General features: G+C 42.2%; 1 protein-coding gene across 2 annotated transcripts in view; it reads right to left on the bottom strand.

Moving 5' to 3' along the window:
• THADA (THADA armadillo repeat containing) overlaps nt 1-22,270 on the bottom strand; it is a 308,025-nt gene that overhangs the window by 41,758 nt on the left and 243,997 nt on the right. For both annotated transcript variants that reach the window (XM_075925431.1, XM_075925430.1), the window contains 4 exons: nt 8,792-9,204; nt 8,147-8,268; nt 2,731-2,803; nt 1,194-1,338 (listed from right to left, as the gene is read on the bottom strand). In XM_075925431.1, coding sequence (XP_075781546.1) covers nt 1,194-1,338; nt 2,731-2,803; nt 8,147-8,268; nt 8,792-9,204 — 753 coding nt within the window. The remainder of the gene's footprint in view (nt 1-1,193; nt 1,339-2,730; nt 2,804-8,146; nt 8,269-8,791; nt 9,205-22,270) is intronic.

Below are 22,270 nucleotides of genomic sequence, written 5' to 3'. Positions count from 1 at the left end.
AAAGTGGCAATGCCAATTTTATGCTATGACTGTTTTGTGTATCACTACAGAATACAGATTTCCAGGACTGTCAATGTGGCACTGTTTTTGTAAGCCTTAACTTCAGTCCCTCTTCACCATTTATTTATTTAAAGAACTTTGAAATCTAACCAATCCAGTACAATCTTCATTGCATACCCCCCAACATCCTATCATAGACACAGGATCCAGGATGAGAGCTTTTAGATCAGTGGTTCCCAACCTTTTTGATACCAGGGACTGGAAGACCCATTCACAAACTTTTGGAGGACTGGTAACATTTTATTTGCATGCTTCAGGGGGTAGCTGAGTTAGTCTGTACAGGATAAACTTAAAAAACAACAAATGGTCTGGTGGAACTTTATCAACTAACAAAACATGTAGATGGTATCATGAGCTTTCGTGGGCACAGCCCACTTCTTCAGAAAACTTCAGTTTTCTTCAGGAAAACTCCGGTCATCTGAAGAATTGGGCTGTGCCCACGAAGGCTCATGATACCATCTACATGTTTAGTTAGTCTATAAAGTGCTACCAGACCATTTGTTGTTTTTTAAGTTTATTTTATTTGCATATTCATTATGCAAATAAAGAGGCATGATAGAGGCAACAGCGTGGCAGGGAGGGAGGCAGCACCACAGAGCTGGTGCTGGGGGGAACCAGCTTTTAAGCCAGCTGCCCCCAACACTGGCTCCTGCCTGGTCACCTCACTGCCTCTGTAGGAGGCAGCAAAGGGTGGGGAGGCAGGTCCATGGGAGCCGATAAGCCAAGGAGCTGGCTAGAAAGCTGGCTCCTTGCACATATCGACTCCAACCTGCTCGTCTCACTCTCTGCTCTGTGGCCTCTATCTGAGAGCAGTCAGATCTGGTGCTCATGCGGGAGCCAGTTTAGAGCTGGCTCCACACAGGCACCAGCTCCCACTCTCCCCGTTGCTGCCTCTAATACAGAGACAGCGGGGGGGGGGGGGGGAATGTGTAGTTGACAGGATTAACCAATAAGCCTAGGCTTACCAGTTAATCGTGTATTCAACTATATGATAACATCCGTACAAAATAACTGACTGATATGACTAAAACATACTCTCTATATAAAATATCACGTGCTGTTGAGTTTCATTACATCTAGTATCTGAAGTGTTTCATGAGAATATTGGTGCTCAATCTTAGAAATTTACTCACCAAGGATAAGTTTTGGATTGGTCAAGAAAAGTGGCGTAATACTTCTGAGGACTTCTGCAGCTGCCAATCGTATATCTATTTGTTGCTCATCTGTACAACAAGTAGTTACTAACTGAACCCACTGTCTCATTTCTGATTCCATAACCTGAAAACACAAAAAGCACATGAGAATTCTATAGAACATCTTAAAGTTGGTTCTGATTCGTACTGAACTATGAACTGTTATATTAATTGTTTTCTAAAGTAATAGTCCTCCTTGCACACACTCAAAAATGAACCATAGAATGCAAATCAAATAAAAACTACTTAAACAGGAGCAGATCACTTGTAATTCTTATAGGCAGAGTTGTGTCAACATTTCCACTAAAGATTTCTTTTTTCAAGGTTCATAGTAAATTTCATTGTAACAATATATTCCAGATTCCAACTTGGCAAAACATCTTATCTCCTGTGAAATAAATTTACACAATAATTTTATATTTAAAAATCTGAAAAATGTACTTTGACATTTTAAGGTGAGAGAATGCAAAAAATTAGATGTCTGTTTCAATTTTATATATTTTTAAATGAGATGATTCAGGCCATTGGCACATAGTATAGACTATCACCACTAGGTATTATGGTATAGTTTTGAAAAGTTTTTATTTAGAAAAGCAATTACTGTACATGGAACAGTTTCACAATGAATAAATGGTGATAGTTCATTTTTTTAAAATAATCTAAAAATCCATATCTATCTGCACATATATATACACATGGACATCTGACAGACATTAATATCTCCAAAAACTTTGTTCTATATATGTTAATAGATTTGCAAATTACCAATTCAAAACTTAAGTACATATTCTGGGTTAGTAATTTCATAAAATCATACATAATCATAGAAGGGAAGAAATCTTGAGAACTCATCAAGTCCAGTCCACTGCACTCAGAGCAGGGGACTACATACTTTGTAAGACCTGTAGACCTGGGCCTTTGTCTGCGGCAGGCCCAGGTTCCATGGGATGTTGGTGCTACTCTGTGGGATGCCAGAGCAGCCTCTGTCTGCAGGGAGCGTGGGCCCCCCGTGAATAGAGACTGTTGCCAGCCCATGTTGCATACCCTTTGAAGGGGGTAGCAGGGGCTCCTCAGGAGTGTGCTCGCTGCCAGCCCTGCCTCCGGGGATTATCGAATAGTTGTGTAACCGATAATATTATGCAGTTACATGACTATTCAATTAATGACTATCTAACATCCCTAAGATGCTCAGTGCTGAAAAGATTGTATTTTAAATGTACCCAAATTCAACTTACTGAGAGACTGAAATATTAAAATGATGCTAATATGGCTTCCAATTCGTAATGTGGTATTGTATACACACAGAGAGATAGACTAACATAACAAAGAGCAACTAACACTTCAGGCACAATTCAACTAAAAGGGTATTAAAGGGACTTCTGACAAAGAAAACTATTCATCTCTTCTAACACAAGAAAACAAAATAACAAAACATTAAACAGTATTATGTTTGGGATTGAGAAATAAACCATCTTACCTCTTGGCAATTCTGTACAAGATGGGAGACCAACTTTGAGGCTAATTTGAGAGCTACACTTTGAATTTCAATGCTGTAAAAATAAGGTAAAGAACAACATCATAAAATTATGGTATATTTTGCCACAGCTTCACATTCTAAAAACACTTGGTAATCATCACTGGCAGCAAATATTAAAATACCTTCCTACTCGCTGAACACTCTATACACTGTTAGTTGTAGCCAGCTTGAAACCCAATGCGATCTAATCTATTATGAATGTTCAGCACCTGAATACACATCCAGATGAGAAATAACATTTGTTTTTTTGGTTTAGTCATGAGGATTTTGTGTTTAATGAATATAAACCTGCCCATATCATGATCCATCAGGTATTTGTCATGTTCAAACAGGTTTTTTTAAGGTTAGATTACAAACTAAGTACACAATGGTCTTTACAGTTCTCAATTTTTGTTGCATTTAAAGTTAATATGCAAATGGACATAAACTGTTCCTTCAACTTCCCTAGTATCTATTTTCTTCCTATCTAGCCACTTCCTTTAGAGTATACATAACACATATATATGCAGATCCCAACTCAACATACAAAGAGAGTAGTATTCTTTCAAGCTCTTTCAAGTGATAAATAAAATACAGACTCTTTACAGTTTTGTCTTCACCAGCAGTTTCCTTGAAGAGTCCTATCATTGCTCTTCTACCAGTGCTGGAAATTGTGGAAGTGCTGAGGTAGATCAACTCCCTGAATTTTAACCACAAAATCATCTAATAGTGTCATAAGGCACCACAATTGAAATATTGGCAGTAAGTCTTGACAATTGCTTTCACTACTGATTGTACTTGTAGAGTTGCAACAGTGAGAGTAGAATGATGAAAATTTAAGGGGAAAAATGAGTGCAGGCATAAATAAAAGTTACTTATCTGTAACCGGGAGATCTGCGAGATGTGTAGTACCTATCTGTATTCCACATGTGGCTTTACATGTGTGCCATGCACCCAAATCCATGCCCCAGCAGTGCTTTAACATGACAGTGTGGTCATAGTATCACTTCCATGACGGCAGTTGTGCTTTACAGCTCTGTAAATCGCTGCACTTCAGGTGGGTGTTTTTTCACACCCCAGAGCAACCAATTTTCAGCACTGTACCTTGCCAGCAGAGATAAACCCTAACACTACCCAACAAAGAAGGGATGGAGGGTGGACAGCCAAATGCTGATTGGGACTACACATCTCAAAACTTCCAGTTACATTGCAGTATTTCCATTTCTTTTTGAGTGATACTCTCTCTGTGTATTCTACTTGTACGTGACTGACAACAGTGCTCAGACTGAAGTGAGAAGTGTGAGGAAACTGGCAGCAAAGATGCTTGCAATACTGCAGTTTCCATGGCTGCATCCTGGAGCACAGTCCACATATTCATTAGACATTATGTGCTAGTGTGGACCTCTACTCTGGATATTGCTTGATCTCATGATCTTCCTGCTATGGCAAGAAAAATTCTTGGTGATTTGCTGATCTGAGATTGAGGAAATAAAGTTTCTTCTCTTCTGCAAAAGTCTGGTGTTTTGGAAACAGGACAAGTAAGTGGATATCCTGGTCGACAAGGAATTCAGATATAACCTTTCACATGAAATTAAGATGGAGACAAAGGGATACTTTTTATTTGTTGAAAATCACATAAAAAAAGTCTGTCATGATAATTCCCAATTCGTTAATCCTCTTGACTGAAGTGAAAGTAACTAAAAATTGTTGCATTATGCAGTGTGGTTGTAGTTCTGTCAGACCCAAGACACTAGACGAGGTAGGTAATGCATTTTACTGGTCCAGGAAAGGTATTCCAAGCTTCTGATTTCTTAACAATTATCCTCCAAGGAAACACGCACAACGCTTTCTAGCAACAAACTTGGAAGGTTATGTTCATTACTCTGCTAGTCACTAAAAATCATGACTTGAACAGAGAAAGTGGATTTATAGCTTATTACACTCTGTAACCCACTAACCCCTGTGGAATGAGGTGTATCAGTTAATCCGAACTAAGGATTTAGTTCAGATTAATTTCTGACTGCCACGTGTAGCCGCGGGCAGTCAGTTCGAACTAAGCAGATTTTAAAATGGCGCCCGCCCAGGAACATGCAAATGAAGCCCGGGATATTTAAATCCCGGGCTTCATTTGCAAGTTCGAATGCCTACATTAGCCACCCTAGTTCGAACTAGGGGGCTAGTGTAGACATACCCCAGGGGACTAGAAATACTAGAAGTCATTGAAGAATTTGAACGATTAGAAGTCATGGCCACGTGTGCTCTGGTGTGCTGCCTACTCTGGGATGTGCTCGCAATGCCGGCCACATGGGAAATAAAATTCAAATTTTCCTGGGGCTTTTCCTGTTCTCCTTGAGAGCAGCAGAGGTGCAGGTTCTGGCCAGAGTGGGACACTGTGGGATGCCTCCGAGAGGCCAATAACCTCAACTTCTGCCAACACTACATCTATACTACCATAAATTTGACCAGACAAAGTCGGAAATAGAGTTACTCGTTGTGAAATCAGGAGTAACCAACATTGACTTCAGCAGCCCTTAAGATTGATGTGACAGGCTTGGTAGTGTGGACACATTGTTTAGAAAATCAACCATATGTGGCTAAATGGGTATAAAGCACGTGTGCAGACCAGGCCTGAGAGAAAGGTTCTGGAAGCCAGAAGATTGTTCTCAGTTCTAGTAAGCTGATGTGCCATCTGGCCTCCCGTGGGGGTCCCACTACTTTGTACAGGGTGGTTGTTGAGGTGAGCATCTGAACCCAGATGGGAGGCATCTATTATGATGGTGGCAGTGACAGTATGGCTGGGAAAACCCATTCTCACTCCCTCAGGCTCAACCACTACACGAAGGAGGTAGGAATCGTAACTCTGGAGTTGATATGATCTTTGTCTGGTGAGTAGATCAACTGGAGCCTGGCACAGACATCACAGAAGTCCATGAGGCCATATGGCCAAAAAAGTGAGGGCCACATTCTAACTGTAGTTATTGGTCTGTGATTAATCTGTGAAATCTGGCTGCTCTTACAGAAACAGAACCCATTATCACTCTGATGAAGTTTCTCATGTGGCGAGTGATAAAACGTACTTTTCTTTAGTTATGCAGATGCCTAGAGCTGCTAGCAACTGAAGCAGAAACTCTGTCGACCTATCAAGAGTCGGTTGTTCAGACATGGGAAAACTGTTAAGTCTGATGTCCCATAATTGGCTGCTACCAAAGAGAAAATTTTTGTAAACACACTGGCTGTTGCTGCTATCCCAAATGGAAAGATTATGAACTAGACATGTTCTTGGTCTGCCATAAACTCCAGAAGAGGGAGAAATGTCTGCATGAAAATAAGCATCCTTCATGTTGACAGCTGTAAATCACATCCTCTTCTCTTACGATGGGGATTATCAATGCTAACATAACTGTCCTGAATTTCATCTTTCAAATTAACACATTAAGTTGCCAAAGGTCCAGAAGTTTTTTGGGGGTCATTAGAAAATAAATACATGGAATAGAACTCTTCCCTTTATACTGAGAGATGCACTCAATGCCCACCTTTCCCTATCCTGGTAGAAGGGAGTCTACGTCTTGATATAGGATTACTTAGAGAGTATGATTCCTGAAGAGGGAGCAGAAAAAGGGTTTTGTTGAGCGAAGAGGGACAGGAACTCAATTGTGTATTGTTCATGGATAATTTCCAAGACCTTGTGCTAAGGAGAGCTATGCATTTACAAGCAAATGGACATTGCTTGTTAGAATTTCTGGACTCAGGTGCACGGGACCCATGGAATACACACATGGACCTGCACTTGAAGAATCATGGTCAGGTTTTTTCCAGCAGTGATAGCCATACAACCTTGGACCGGGAACACGTATTTAATTTAAGAACTTTCTGCTTCAATTTATCCATTTAAACTTTGACAACTTTTTAGCAATCTGCACATCCTGTAGCAGGCGAATAGAATCAATATGATGAAAATATATAAACTGTTGTGAAACAAATTATAATGCACACAAGTTATTATGAAGTGATGGAGAGTAACAAATAATTACAGTAATTGTCATTAAAAAGCTAGACTATTCCAGTAAATATTGTACAGTGGTATCTTAGTTACCAGTTTACATGCCTATTCCTCCCTCAAGTCCTTTCTGAAACACTGCCTGTAAGAGTCCTTAAAGGGACTTGGTTTTGAAACACTTTTGTTTGTCCATCCAAACTGGGTAATGTGCCAAGGACAGTGCAGCTTGGCTGAACCCCCCCATATCTAGGCTTTACAGTGCTTCATATAAGCATATTACTTGTTCTCAGAAGCTAATAAAAGAAAGAGAGCACCACAGTTTGTACACACTCAGATTCCTTGTACTTACTCAACTGAAGACATGTATTTAAGTATAAAGGGTTCTAGATCATTCAAAAAATATTTGAAGTAGTATCTGCCTGACAGCTAGAATTTACTATTAAAAATTTTCCAGAGAGTTAAAAAAGCAAATGACCAGTGTAAAAACGCAGGAATAAAACAGAATGCCAATAGTGTTGGGTTAATCCTGCCCTTTTTTAAAATGTCTTGACAGCCTATTTTAATATTTAGCCCAATTTTTAACATTGTGGGAATCTAAAGATAAAGAAGTCTGAGATAAGTTTCCCGTCTCCCCAAGCTCCCCTCTCTCTATTTGAAAACATCTAAAATGACAGATTAAGTGAACAATATTAAGTGCAGCTGCATGGCAATTTATTGTCACGGCCCAGATATTCTGAATATTCTGCAAATATAATAAAGTAACGAGAAATCCTGTCAATTCTTGTAATTCCAGTAAAAATCTTAAATCACCAGGATAGTTTCTTATAAACAATACTATAGTGACCTACAGTATTTGATAGTCTTTAGAAAGATCCACAGATGTAAAACTGAATAACAGAACCTTTTTAATCTACACAATGAGCAAGAGATCCAGTGTGAACCAGAGTGCTTTTGGGAGAAGTAATTATATGTGACGTGGTGTTTGCTGATTACTGTTTGGGAAGTGTCATCTGATATATACTGGCCCCACTCTCTGAAATCTGGGGCATCTTGTTAATACCTTATTTATTATTATGCACTCATTTACAGAATGTTCGCTTCCTGGTGTGGGACTGTTTTAGATAATTCAGATCCAGATAAACTTCTGCAAAATTACAGCACATGTGTTCCCTTATCTCCCTGCAATAAACTTTTGCTTCTTTGAAACATCAATTTAATAAACAGTAAACCATTTTTTTAAATTGTTAAGTATGGGGTTTACTGAAGTACTGAATTATTTTTTCCACATTAAAGATCCCTTCAATTCCGAGGAGACTTATTACAAACTGAAAACAACATATATTTTAAAAGATTGGTAAAATGCAAAGATGGCGACTATACCTGTCAGAGACATCTATGATATTCATAGCCCAGTTTAAGAACTCTCTTGGGTTCATTTTTATAGAATGTTCTGCTGTTGGAAGCAAGTTTCTGAAATCCATACAATGAAGAATTTCTAGGACCTGCATGTATAATTCACAAACAAAATACTGGTAAGTAAAGAAACAGTGATGACAGCTGTATTTTTTTTCCTGTTTTGTCAGCAAGGATTTTATCACAATTATATTTTAGATGTACTGATCTATATACCTTTCTATACCTATTAACTGTGTAATAGGCTTCAAAATAATAGTTCATATATTTTATATTTATTTCTCAAATGCATAACTTCGCTTCTGACAAATTACTGACTTATGTACAAAGCAGCAAATCATGGTGAAAAAATTGCAGGTTTCCCAGCAGAATTAGAAAAGTGATGAAGATACAAAATACCAGACGGGGAAGTTTTACTTTTAAGCAACATATTGGGCTCTTTACTACAAAATCGAAGTAAAATTCCTAGTTAATGTTATGAGAAAGAGACTCCATGTTCTACTGAATATAATACAAAATATGCCCAAAAATACAGCAGAAGCATCTTTTCAAAAGAATTAGAAACATTTACTGAAAACATTTCACATCTTGAGAAAATGGAATGGCTTTTACCTTGCAGAAACATTCCATATGCTTTTCCTTCATAGCCATCCTAAGAAAGGTCACCTCCAAATCAGAAAGTAAGGATAGTGGACCTTTCTTTTCCTCTGGAACCTGCTTAGAATCTATCTGCTTCCGCCATAGCAGTACCGCTTCCAACATAGGCAGATGCACTTCATGAAAGTCAGATTGCAGCAACTGAACTACCAATGAAGAAGGATTCATCATTTGCTCTGCAACAGGTGAACTACTCTTTGAAAAGTCAGGGTCTGCAGCCACTGAGAGCAGAGAGATTACTAGTTTAGTGATACTCTGAAGATACTGGGTGAATCCTGCTACTGCAGAGGAGTAGTGGACACCTGACATCAGCTCCGAATCAGAGATAATCATACTTATTTCTTCCCAAAAGCCAAATAACTCTGTTCCTGAAACAGAAAGTGTTAAAAAAAAAGGATATTATACATCTGTTCTTGAAAGCTAAATGATTGCATGTAATTAAAAACCAGGTGATTTTAAAAATGGTCACAACATAAATCTAAATCTTGCTATATATTTTAGAAATGTGCATCTGTCTGTCCTTCCATCTACCTGTGAGACTGTTTGTTCAAGAACTCTTCCTAAACCATAAGAGCTAAGACTACCAAATTTGGTATGCAGCTTCCTCTTATCATAACTCAAAGCAGGTCAGGGTTTCATTGTCCTAGAAAAATGGGATATGCCTGGAATTTGATTGTTTTTCATAAAATGAAAAGAGGAATCTGGCAGGAAGGTCAGTTATACTGCAGAATGACCACGGGGGGGTGGAAGGGGGCAGCAAGGGGCCAGAGATGGAGAAAGGAACAGCTATCTACTATATATTTCAGAGAGTCTGTTCACGTGTCTGTCTGTAGCCCAGCTAGGGGATAAGCACCCCTCCCCTGGCTGTGCCCGCTGCAGCAGCAGCAGCCATGGACAGGCACTTTTTACCTGACCCTAGGTTGCTGCAGTGAGTGGGGGCTGGGGTTGTCCTCTCTACCCAGATACTGAACCACTCATCCCGAGCCCTACCCCAGAACAATGATTTAAATGAAGAAAAACAAAATAATTTCAGTTAAGTACCCGAACAATGCCAGATAAATCTTCTAGTGGAGGTTCTAAAGTGAAAATAAAGTTCTTTTCCTTCTTTCTTTGGGATGATTTGATTTATAAAATTGTCACAAATGCCTTGTCATTTGTATTTATGTTTGACGTCTAAGCGCTCAAAACAGTGACACAAACGTTTTTATAAACTGCCCTTATATAATACTAAACACTCTCAATTGTTTAGCATAAAGGCATCAAACAACAACATAAAATGTGCTACAATACTTTGCATGTTACCATTTGTATTTTTTGCCCAATGATACATTGTAGTTTGTTCCTATTTTACAATATATATATTTTCAGCACAAACATGCCAATGTCTATTTATCCAAGTATTTTTACTGTGGTTCCCAATTTTATAAGCTACCAGTGCAGCCAAATATCTTTATGGACTGAATTACTGTTACAAGAAGGATTAACACATTCGTTCATCAATCATATCTCAGGTAGTTAGATAAATCAAAAGTAGTATCAATCTACAACAAATGTATAGTGGTGTCACACACGATAGAATGGCATAAAACTGGATATACAAACTGGATTTTTCAAAGCATTCTGCACTGGTTAGCCCTGCTCGGCGGAGGTCACTGAAAGCAGAATTAGGCTAATGCTAAAGCTTTTGAAAATCCCATAATTAAAAAGACTGGATGCACTCTGAAACAGGATTGGGGGGGAAAAAGAGGTCCATTTTTACTTGGCAGATCTGCTTCTTGTGTGCATTCAGTTTTACCTACAGAGATTGCTGACAAAAACAATATTTGCTGCCTTTTACTCTTGTTAACCCTGCAGTGATAACTTAGCTAAGAAAGAGAGCGCCAACTTCTATTTCATCTTGTGCATCAGCAGAATTAATTACGTTCCAATCATTTACACCTGCACAAATGTGTCAAAGTCAATGAGGTTGCATAGATGCCATTGAAGTTTAATACAAGAGCAGCAGGCCCACTTGGTAATATCTTTGCACATTTATTTTGCCTTAGGATACAAACAATGCTTCATATCCTCTCCAACATTCTTACACACACACACACACACACACACACACACTACTTCATCTCAAAACAGTGAAAATATGTTAGTTTTTTACACTTTGGCATGAAATTTTCCAGGCTTTCATGGAAATATTTATTTTTCTGCTTAGCTCTTTTCTTTGGCCAACCTCAAACCTCTTGACTAAATCAATAAACACATTAATTCCCAAAGTAAATGTCTGTTTCTGGTATTAAAATACCAAACAACATTTTCTGCATACTCTGGGTGATTAGCTGCTGCAAGAGGGAACACGAAGCACCTACGGCTGACTAAGCAGTGATGTTGGCAAGAAACAGATGGAATCTTGTTGAGTCTTCTTTAATCAGGATGGTGACAGATGCAACAAGGAGCAAAAAAGGTGGCTCTCGGGACTTACCTGGTACAAGAAAGAACTGTCCTCTCTTCCCCAGAATATTAACATGTCTCCGTCATTGTAGTACATCAGAATCTTTTGATGTATTGACTATATATGGAGAAAACAAATACTACTTCACCCAACACAAATTCCAACAAATACTTTGGAGAGGCTTCATGAAGTCATGTTCATCTCCCACAGCAATGTTGGTAGGTGTTTCCCTCTCACTTGTGATTTACTGACATCTAACCAATCAGAAAGTAAAGAATTGCTTATTTTCTTGAAACTCCATTGGGAAATAAGGATGGTAGAAGAGAATTACCAGAGCTAGCCAATATGATTAGAACTGGAGAGGATCCTGGATTTACAACTCAACTGAAAAGAAGTTACTCACCTTGTGCAGTAACGATGGTTCTTTGAGGTGTGTCCCCCCCATGGGTGCTCCACTGTGGGTGTCAGGCTCGTCCTGGTGACGCAGATCGGAGATCTTTTAGCAGTTATCTGCCGGACTGTGCATGTGTGAATGCCGTCTCACAGCTTTTCGCGCCATTTTTGGTTGCGCAGTCCAGCTTCCACCAGTTTCTCCTGATTGTCGAAGACTGAAAGACATAATCAACAGACTCCGAAGAGGGGAGGAGGGCAGGTAGTGGAGCACCCATGGGGACACACACCTCGAAGAACCATTGTTACCGCACAAGGTGAGTAACAACTTCTTCTTCGGGTAGTGTCCCTATGAGTGCTCCACTGTGGGTGACTCCACAGCAGTAGCCGGGTTCAGAATCAGTGCATTGCCGCTATGGAAAGAACTGCGGTGGCTACTGCTGCATCGGTCATAATTATATTAGAGAGTGCATAATGTTTTGCAATGTAAGGTCTGAGGACCATGTGGCCGCTCGACATATGTCCTTGAGGGGGACTCCCTTGAGAAAGGCTGCTGAAGTCGCCATTGCTCTGGTAGAGTGGGCCCTAAAGGTGTGTGGAAGGGCTATGTTCTTTAACTCGTAGCATCATGTAATACAAGATACTATTATCTTTGATATTCGCTATGCAGATGTTGGGATTTCCAGATATTGCGAGTTCTTTCAATATAAAATGCAATAGCTCTATGAACATCGAGGGAGTGAAGTCCTGCGTGGAGTTCTGAGGAGTGTGGTTTCAGATAAAACACAGGGAGAATAATAGGTTCATTTATGTGGAAACTGGAATTAACCTTGGGTAAAAGCGATGGCCGGGGACGCAGGAAGACTCCCTGTGATGTAAAAATGATATAGGGGGGGTGTAGCCAAAAGGGCTGCTAGTTCTCCCACTTTGCGTGCTGAGGTGATTGCCAAGAGAAACACGACCTTCATGGTCAAAGTATGTAAGTCACAGGTGGCCAAAGGCTCGAATGGTAGTCACATTAGGGTGTCTAGGATCAATTCTAAGTTCCACAGTTCCGGAGGTTGCTTGTGCTTGCAAGAGTGGTCAGTCCTTTTCTGAATCTTCTCGTAATGGGATGTGAGAAGACAATATAACCATCCTTTGGTTGGCAGAATGCTGTGATAGCCACCAAGTGTACCAAATCCACGGTGTTTCAGATGCAAAATATAGCCCAAGATGGAATGTAGAGGTATTGTGTTAGGGGTCTAGGTTTCTGTGTGAACACCACTTCCGGAACCCTTCGCCATTTATGCAGGTATGTTTTATGCATTGTAGATTTTCTGCTGTGTAGCAGAACGTGCTTGACTGCTTGAGAACAGCTCATTTCCCCTTCTTGGAACCAGTTAGGAGCCATGTGGACAGAGCAAGGCGATCCGGCTGTGGGTGTAGCAGCTGCCCGTGATCCTGTGTCAGTAGATCAGGCCGACAGGGAAGATGATACGGAGGATGAGGCGACATGCGGAACAGGTAAGGAAACCACATGTGGCGGGGCCAGTATGGTGCTACTAATATTACTCTTGCCCCATCCATTGCTACCTTCTCCAGGACTTTGGGAATCAGGGGGGTGGGAGGGAACGCGTACAGAAGTTGTTGGCTCCAGTTGTATAAGAAAGCATCTCCCTTGGATGCCCGGCTGATGCCCGCTCTGGAGCAATACTGAGCACACTTCGTGTTGTACTGAGTGGTGAATAGGTCTACTGATGGATGGCCTCAATGATCGAACAACATGTGAAGGATATTTGGGTGTAGTTCCGATTCATGCTGTTGGGAAAAATGCCTGCTGAGGGCATCTGATGTGATATTGTTTTCCCCAGGGAGGTAGGCCACTGTGATTGTCACGTTGTGTCGGTTGCACCAGTTCCATAAGCATATGGCTTCCATGCACAGGGAGTGGGAACGGGCTCCTCCCTGTCTATGTAATATACTGTTATGTTGTCTGTGAGGATATGCATTTGGTCATGGATAAGAGGGAGAAAGTGCTCACAGGCATTGGAGATAGCTCTTAACTCGAGCAAGTTTGTGTGACAGAGAGATTCCTGGGCAGACCAACGACCTTGAACTTGTTTGTCTTGCATGTGGGCCCCCCAGCCGAGAAGAGTTGCATCGGTTGTAATCTGCATGGTTGGTTGGGGTTGGTGGAAAGGTATACTTGCCAACATATTGTGCAGAATGGTCCATGTCAAGGATTGTTTGACCACACTTGGTACCATTACCATTCTGTGCACGTCGTGTCTGTGAGATGCGTACATTGCGGACATCCAGTGTTAAAGACATCGGAAATGTAGTCTTGCATTGGCTACGACGTACGTTGTCGCTGCCATGTGTCCCAGAAGCTGAAGGCAGGTAAATATGGAAACCCTGGGACTGGTAGTAAGAATTTGTACAAGGTCTTGAATAGTGTGAAACCTGGAGGTGGGCAGGTAAGCGCGTGCCATAGTCGAATCGAGGCAGGCACCTATAAATTCTATGGATTGCTGTGGTGTGAGGGATGACTTCGGGATATTGATTATGAGACCCAAAGTGTTGAACAGAGTTCTCGCCTTGTTAATGGCACATAATGCTTCGTCAAAAGACGAAGCTCTGAGAAGACAATCATCCAGATAGGGAAAAATGATGATCCCTAGTCGATGCAGAAAGGCTGCTACCACTGCCAGTGTTTTGGAGAAAACCCTGGGAGCTGACGAAAAACCAAATGGTAGGACCTTGTACTAGTAGTGATCAGAACCTACCAGGAACCAGAGGAATTGCCTGTGAGCCGGGTGAATGGTCACATGGAAATAGGTATCCTGTAAATCGAGGGATGCAAACCAGTCGCCCTGTTCGAGTGCCAGGATGATGGTCTCTAAGGTCATCATCTTGAAATGCTGCTTGCGGAGGTTCAGCCGACGAAGGTCCAATATGGGTCTCCAGCCCCCAGATTTTTTCTGAGTTAGGAAATAGTGGGAGTAAAACCCTTTCCCCTTGAAGGTCTCTGGTACCCTCTCTATTGCTCCAGTATTGAGTAAATGAACCACCTCCTGTTTGAGGGGGGACTCATAAAATGAGTCCCTGAAGAGGGATGGGAGGAGAGGGTAGGAGGGGGATGAGACCTGAAAGGAATTACGTAACCTGATGTTATCAGCTGCATAACCCATCAGTCTGTTGTTATTGCAGCCCAGCAATGTTGAAAGGGCCTTAAGCGATGATGGAAGAGCGCAGTGTTGGCATTTGGGGCAGTTGATATTTGAATGATTTGCAATCCCTTGTTGCACATGTCAAACGTGCTGCTTGGTAGCCTGTTGGTTTACTGGTCTGGTATTTTGTGGTCTTCGTCTCTGTAGATGTTGTTTGGGTCGCTGGGGCTCATACTGGCGTGCTTGTGGTGCCGCATATGAAAATGGTCTTTGTCTTTGTAAGGTGTATATTTTTCTACGCCGATATGGGAGCATGTACATTCCTAAGGTTCTTAATGTCATGCACGAATCTTTGCCTGATCGGTTTTGTTGGTAAAAAGGGCTTGCCTATCAAAGGGCAAGTTCTCTACTTTGGATTGCAAGTCTTTCTGCCATTTGAAGCCATGATGCCCTATGCATGACCACGGATGTAGCTGTGGTTCGGGCCGCTGCATCTGCTGTGTCAAGCGTGATATGAAGTGCCCAACGGGAGGCTGTGTATCCCTCCTGGATGATCGCCTTAAGAACCTGTTGTTTACTCTCAGGAAGGTGTTTGATGAGAGGAACCAGTTTAGCATAATCATCAAAATTATGGTTGGCTAACAGTGCGGTGTAATTGGCCATACGAAGTGTTAAAGTGGCCGACGAATATGCCTTTCTCCCTAGGAGATCCGGATGTTTACTGTCTTTATCCCTGGTGGCGGTCTTGTATTGGAGTGCCTTGGCCCTTTGCTGTGCCACGTCAACGACCAGGGAGTTGGGTTGTAGATGGTTAAATAAAAATTCCATCCCTTTCGCTGGCACAAAATACTTTTTGTCAGCTCTTTTATTTGTTGGAGGCATCGAGGCAGGAGCTTGCCAGATATTGTTGGCTACCTCGAGTATTGCCTCATCCAGTGGGAGAGCCACTTTGGATGAATGGGACAAGTGTAGATTTCTCAGCAGATGATGTTGTTGCTGCTAGACTGCCACTAATTGTACGTTTTGGTTGTTGGCAACCCTTCTGAACAGCTCCTGAAAGTCCTTCAAATCATCTGTGGGCGAAGTATCCCCTGTAAAGATGGCATCATCAGGCAAAGAAGAAGCAATGGCCGTAGGGGATCGATGTTGTGATCCTTCTGCATCTGATAAATGCGTTTCTTCAACAATAGGCTGGTGCGCTGTGGTTGGTTGGTTACCGGTGGGCGTAGGTGGTCTAGCCGTAGGTGGCAAGAGAGATCTGCTTTTAAGAAGGCGAGATGTGTCTTCAATGAGTTGGTTGAGTGGGAGTATCGTTCCCGGTGACTACCACGACTGTGCCAGCAATCTTCATAGTAAGGTAATTGCCTGTGACAGTACCCGCTTCTATGGGCATCCTTATACCTGGAGCTCCTCAAGTATGAGGGAGACCTGGGAGATCTTGATCTGCCTCATGAATATGATGGAGAAGGTGACTGTGATGGTATCTCAGGGTGGAGACACACTAGGTGAAAATCGTCGAGTCCTGGATGTAAAATGGGCTGAATGAGTTGACAGCACTGGAGACGGTGAAGGTGGTTCAGGGGAGAACATCTCCTGTTCCGGGCTTGGTGATGGTGTGGGGCAGCTTTTGTCTTCCGTCGTTACCTGGTGGGTGCCAGGGAATAATGTATGGGAGACATCGGGAGTGTCGACTTAGGTGTCGGTACTGCATGTGAAATATGCACGGGATGACTGTGCCATGGCAGAACGATGCGCCGGTGCCAGGTATGACATCGGTGCCAGTGGAATCGGTGCTGATTGCACCAACGTGAGCTCCGGTGCCGATGTGGTCGGTGCCGATATGTGAGGGACTGATGTTGAAGTTGGCACTGTCGATGTTGGTGCTGGAGTAGGTGCCAGCATCGGTGCCGATTTGGGCCGCGGTGCGGTATGTACCACCAGACTCTGTGCCGATGTACTGCGCACCTGTTTTTCTTTGTCCGGCTTGCAGGCAACTACCAATCCGGAGGTGCCCGGTTTGTGTCCCGTACTCACTCGGGTTGATGGTAATGAGCAGGATGGGGAAAGCCTTTTCTTTGTGTGCGTTGCCTTCAGAGAAGGTCGTTGTCAAATGCTTTGTCAAATAAAGGGATTTTGAGCCGCATCACCCGATCACGTCTTGCCTGAGCCATCAGCGTCGAGCAATGGGAACACTTTTGTGGGATGTGTCCCTTGCCAAGACATCTTATACATGAAGCGTGCCTGTCCGAGGCAGGCATTGACTCATGTCATGTTGTGCACTTCTTAAATCCTTGTGATCCTGGCATGAGTGTTCTAATTTTTTTTTTTTTTTTTGCGAATGCGTGAACTAAGTTATGGATAACTAACTATGGACTAATAACTATAACAGCTAACTATATACAATTTTCTCCTCTCTCAATTCCTGACAGGATTAACATGAGAGGGAGTGCTCTCCGTCTGCACCCAAAGATGGTTAGAAGGAACTGGCAGGAGCTGGACCGCGCAACCAAAAACGGTGCGAAAAGCCGCAAGACGGCCTATGCGCATGCGTGGTCTGGCAAACGACTGCTAAAAGATCTATCTGCGGCGCCGGGATGAGCCCGACACCCACAGTGGAGCACCCATGGGGACTCCAGCCGAGGAAGAAACATCAGCTACAGAGGCACACTGTCTGCTACCATCATTGCATCAATACTAATTTGAAAGGCAAAATACCACTGCTGATTCACCAGTCACATGTCTTGAAGCATAGCTCCAGCCAAGTAATATTCAAGTCACTTCCTGCTTTGTTTGTAAGATCACAGATGATTAAAGCTTAAGATGGTGTGACAATAAAGACAAAGAATGATCAGTTTGCATATGGGAAGATAAAAAATAGCATGTTTTTAACTCCACCCTGCCCTACGAGTCCTTCCAAAACTGCAGAAGTACCTAAGTACTGTTAGTAACCCAGCTGAAAGCTTTTAAAGGAGGAAAAGGCAGCTTCTTAGGAAGGGTGGAATGATACATTATGTGGTAATGTCAGAATCAGAAGCCACTATGAAGTGACCTTCAATGGGTATTGAGCGCATCATTTCAAACAGCTGAAATGCAAGAATTTGAAAAATAGTGGCTAAATCCCATGAATGGAAAATGGGTATGCACTCTGGCTTAGGCATTTGAGTTGTCCTAAGAAATCAAGACTGACCATTCTTGCCTTTGCATCAGATGGAAGATATTGTCTAGGTGTCAGGACAGGCTGAGATAGAGGGTTTGAATAATGCCAGAAGGCCTTTTTCTTCCTTAGACAAATATCTCATCTTGAACTGAATATACTATTCAGGAGGCAGCTCAGGTTGGCACGAAGCAATGGACCTCTGCTGGGGAAGAAGGTGGGACTACCCTCAGATTTTTATCAGGTCCAAAATCCATGCTTTCCTTAGTCAGTTCTGAAACGATTAGGATGACCTTCCTCTTTCCTTCTATTCCCAGCAGTGACATAGTTGACCAAGAGTGAGGTAGGGCTTCCATTCCCAGCTATGACATAGATTGGAATACCTGTGACCATCATGCTGTTAAATAATTGGTCAATTAGCCAGTTTCCCATCTCAGAGATCTCCTAGTATGTTTCACCTGTATGGAGGCTAGAGGACACCCTGTCCAAGAAAGCATCTGAGTTGTTTCTACATTTAGACTTTCATTTATTTCCCATCGTTCATGAATGATGTATGCAAACAGCATAATTTGTCCCCACACCCCATTAGATTAATTCATAATTTTACAGTTAGGCATTTATCTTTTCCAAGAGATTTATGTTGTGTAGCTATCTTTTGTGTAGTGCGTAAAACCACTAAAAAGCCACAAGTCTGGAGCATGCTTGAATTCCACTGTATCCTTCATTGAGATAATCAACCAGTGACGATCAAATCAAGATGTAATTTAGGAATGGGTACAGAGAAGTTCCCAGACACTTCAACTACTATCAGTATTAAGACCTGTATGAGTTCCCTAAAAGCTGATAACTGGTGGACCTGAAGAGGTTTCACAAACAGAATATTTTTGGTGTTGTGTAATGGCACATTTCTTCACATAGCGTGCGTCTAGACTGGCAAGATTTTGTGCAAAAGCAAGTGCTTTTGCGCAAAAACTTACCAGCTGTCTTCACTGGCCGCTTGAATTTGCAGAAGAGCACTGATGTTCTAATGTAAGAATTCAGTGCTTCTTGTGCAAATACTTTGACGCTCCCACTCAGGGATAAGCCCTCTTGTGCAAGAATACTTGCGCAAGAGGGCCAGTGTAGACAGGCACCTTAATTTTTTACACAAGAAAGCCCAATGGCTAAAATGGCCATCAGAGCTTTCTTGCGCAAAAGCACGTCTATACTGGGCACGGATGCTTTTGCGCAAAAGCACGTCTATACTGGGCATGGATGCTTTTGCGCAAAAGCACTTTTTGCGCAAAAGCATCCATACCAATCTAGACGCGCTTTTGCAGAAATACTTTTAATGGAAAAACTTTTCCGTTTTAACTGAAAAGTTAAAAGTTTTTCCACAAAATCATGCCAGTCTAGACGCAGCCATAGTGTTAATAAATACATTTCACAGTGGAATAAATCATCAGTGTGTTATGAGCTTTCAAAAAAGACCTCACTCTATACATCTGTATAAGTAGGGCCCCAACAAATTCACAGTGCATTGTGGTCAATTTTATGTTTTCAGATGTTTACATCTGAAATTTCATGGTATTGTAACTGTGGGAGTCCTAAATCAAAAGGAGTCGGGGTGGAAGGGTTGCAAAGCTACTGTAAGGGGGCTGTGGCATTGACACACTCACTTCTGCCCTGAGGATGGCAAAGGTACTGCCTTCAAAACTCAGTAGCCAGAAAGGAAAGATGCTGGCTGCCATCCCCACCCAGGACTAGCAACCAAGTAGGGGCCTGCAGCTGTGTTCCAGATTTCATGGTCCACAACATGTTTTCCATGACCATGAATTTGGTAGGGTCCTATTTATAATTCAGCAATACTGTGTACAATCAGTTGATTCAATTGCTTTATCTCTTGAGGTTAAGACTCTCTATTCTTACAGACCACTAAACCTTTGAAATGGATTCTTGTAAGGATTGCTCCTCAAAAGTAAATTTTATTCACACTGTGAGGAAGATACCATGAAGTCTGATAGCGAAGGATGCTCCACGCTATTCCTTCCCCAACTTGTACATGCTGAATTCTAGAATCATAGAGGATTAGGGTAGGGAAGAGACCTCAGGAAGTCATCTAGTCCAACCTCCAGATTAAATCAGGACCAACCCAAAGTAAATACTATTTTTTCTGTTTTTTGCCATCCTTTCCCCTGCTGTCTTGATAGTCATGTTTCCTGCTAATATGTAAAAATGAGGTAAACACGCCTTCCTTTGTTAAGGACAGACCTGTTTAGCAATTCTTCCTGCTATACCTGGTTTACACACAGTTTAGTCATAATTCCAGTATATATCCATAAATCTTGATACACATTGGGTACATAACATCACACAAGAATATTAATGATCATTGAGATATTAATTTTCAAATGACATCTCAAGACATTTTGTACAAAGATTATTACTTTGTGTGTAGGATGTGAATGCAGGAGTACGTAGCAGTACAGTGGCATTGTACTGCTTGGGCAGCTCTGCCTTGAAGGTATGGAGATGGGTGCAACCTAAATAAGTGCTCTAATGGTGCCCCCCTGCAGTGAAGGAAATTTCCCCTTGCAAAGTATCTGAAGCAGAAGAGACCAAAAAAGCAGGGAGAAATAGTCCTAAAAAGAGAAAGATGTGTATTACTGCTCTAAAAAGATAGGCAATAAAAGTAATGTCAGTGCTATGTCTGCATTCACCACCAGACAGAGATTTTGGTGAACAGAGAGAAGAGGTATGAGGGCCAAACACCGAAGCCTGGGTCACAAGTCTAGACTGCCTACAGTATCTGCAAGAGAAGGCATAACCACTTGTGGATTGGGAAAAGAGCAAAATCCTTTGACTTCTAGCACCATTCATTCAGGGACCTCAACTTGCTTTACTAAACATTAAATTGAAATCAGACTGGAAGTTTCAGTTGGGACCAGGAAGGGAATAAAGATCTAACTCCCCGTTTCGATCATTAGCCACAAAATCATCTCTCTTTTTTATTTCATCTTATTTTACAAACGTAAAAACTAGACTGGGGGAAAATTACTGGCAAATGGGAAAGGGACAGGGACTGCCATAAAACACAAGCTAACAGAAAGCAAAATAGTGTAATTATTTATGTGACATTTTCATGAGTATAAACACAATGTTTTCTTTGTAAGACAAAAACTGCTGTGATTTCGTAAGAATGTGAAATATGCCCATCAAAGGTTGAGTTTCAATATTCCAACCAGGGACCAAAACAGGGCTCCTCGCACGGAGCTACTTGACTGGGCAGGGCTGATTAAGCAACTGCGGGGCTGTGCTGCCGTGCAGCTTAGAGGGAAGTTTGGACATGATAGCAGCTTTTAAGTACCTAAAAGGGTGTTACAAAGAGAAGGGAGCAAAGAACGGTTACTTACCTGTAACTGTTGTTCTTCGAGATGTGTTGCTCATGTTCATTCGAATTAGGCGTGCGCACCGCGTGCACCGCGTTTTCCAGAGCGTTTTCCCTAGCGATACCTGTAGCGCCATCAAGGCACCCCCTGGAGTGGTGCCGCCATGGCGGGGCATAAGTACCCCTGCCGGCACTCCCCCACCTCAGTTTCTTCTTGCCAGACGCTCCGACGATTGGGAGGTAGGGGGGAATCAAATGGACATGTGCAACACATCTCGAAGAACAACAGTTACTGGTAAGTAACCGTTCTTTTCTTCTTTGAGTGGTTGCTCATGTCCATTCGAATTAAGTGACTTCCAAGCCATCCCCACTTCAAGGAGGAGGGGTCGGAGCACTCAGAAAGAGAAGTCCACGAAAGTTGAACAATCCAAACAAATTTATTCAACTAAGCGAACACAGAAAAACTGTAGAAAATGTGACACAGATAAACAAACATATTTACAATACAGAACTGAGGACCGCAGAGCCCAACCCTGCGTCCTCCCTAGCCTGCTGTACCAGCGTGTAGTCCTCTTCTTGAGGTCCCTGAGATGTAAGATGGGACGAATCCTGCCCTTGGGTTTTGGGACAATGAAATACCGGGAGTAAAACCCTCTGCCCCATAGATGTGAGGGGACCCTCTCCACGGCTCCCTTTTTGAGGAGCACTAGCACCTCCTGACGGAGGATGCCTTCGTGAGAGGTGTCCCTGAAAAGGGACAGGGCGGGCAGGTTGGAAGGGGGCGAGCCCAGGAAGGGGATGGTATAGCCATTTCTGACTATTTTTAGAACCCAGGCGTCGGTGGTGATTTCTGTCCAGGCATGGGCAAACCGGGATAACCTGGCCCCAAACGGGTCTCAGCAGGCAATTTATCCTTAAACTTATCCAT

Source organism: Pelodiscus sinensis, chromosome 3 (assembly GCF_049634645.1).
Source record: "Pelodiscus sinensis isolate JC-2024 chromosome 3, ASM4963464v1, whole genome shotgun sequence".
NCBI lineage: Eukaryota > Metazoa > Chordata > Testudines > Trionychidae > Pelodiscus > Pelodiscus sinensis.
This window is presented reverse-complemented; position numbering and strand designations above follow the sequence as displayed.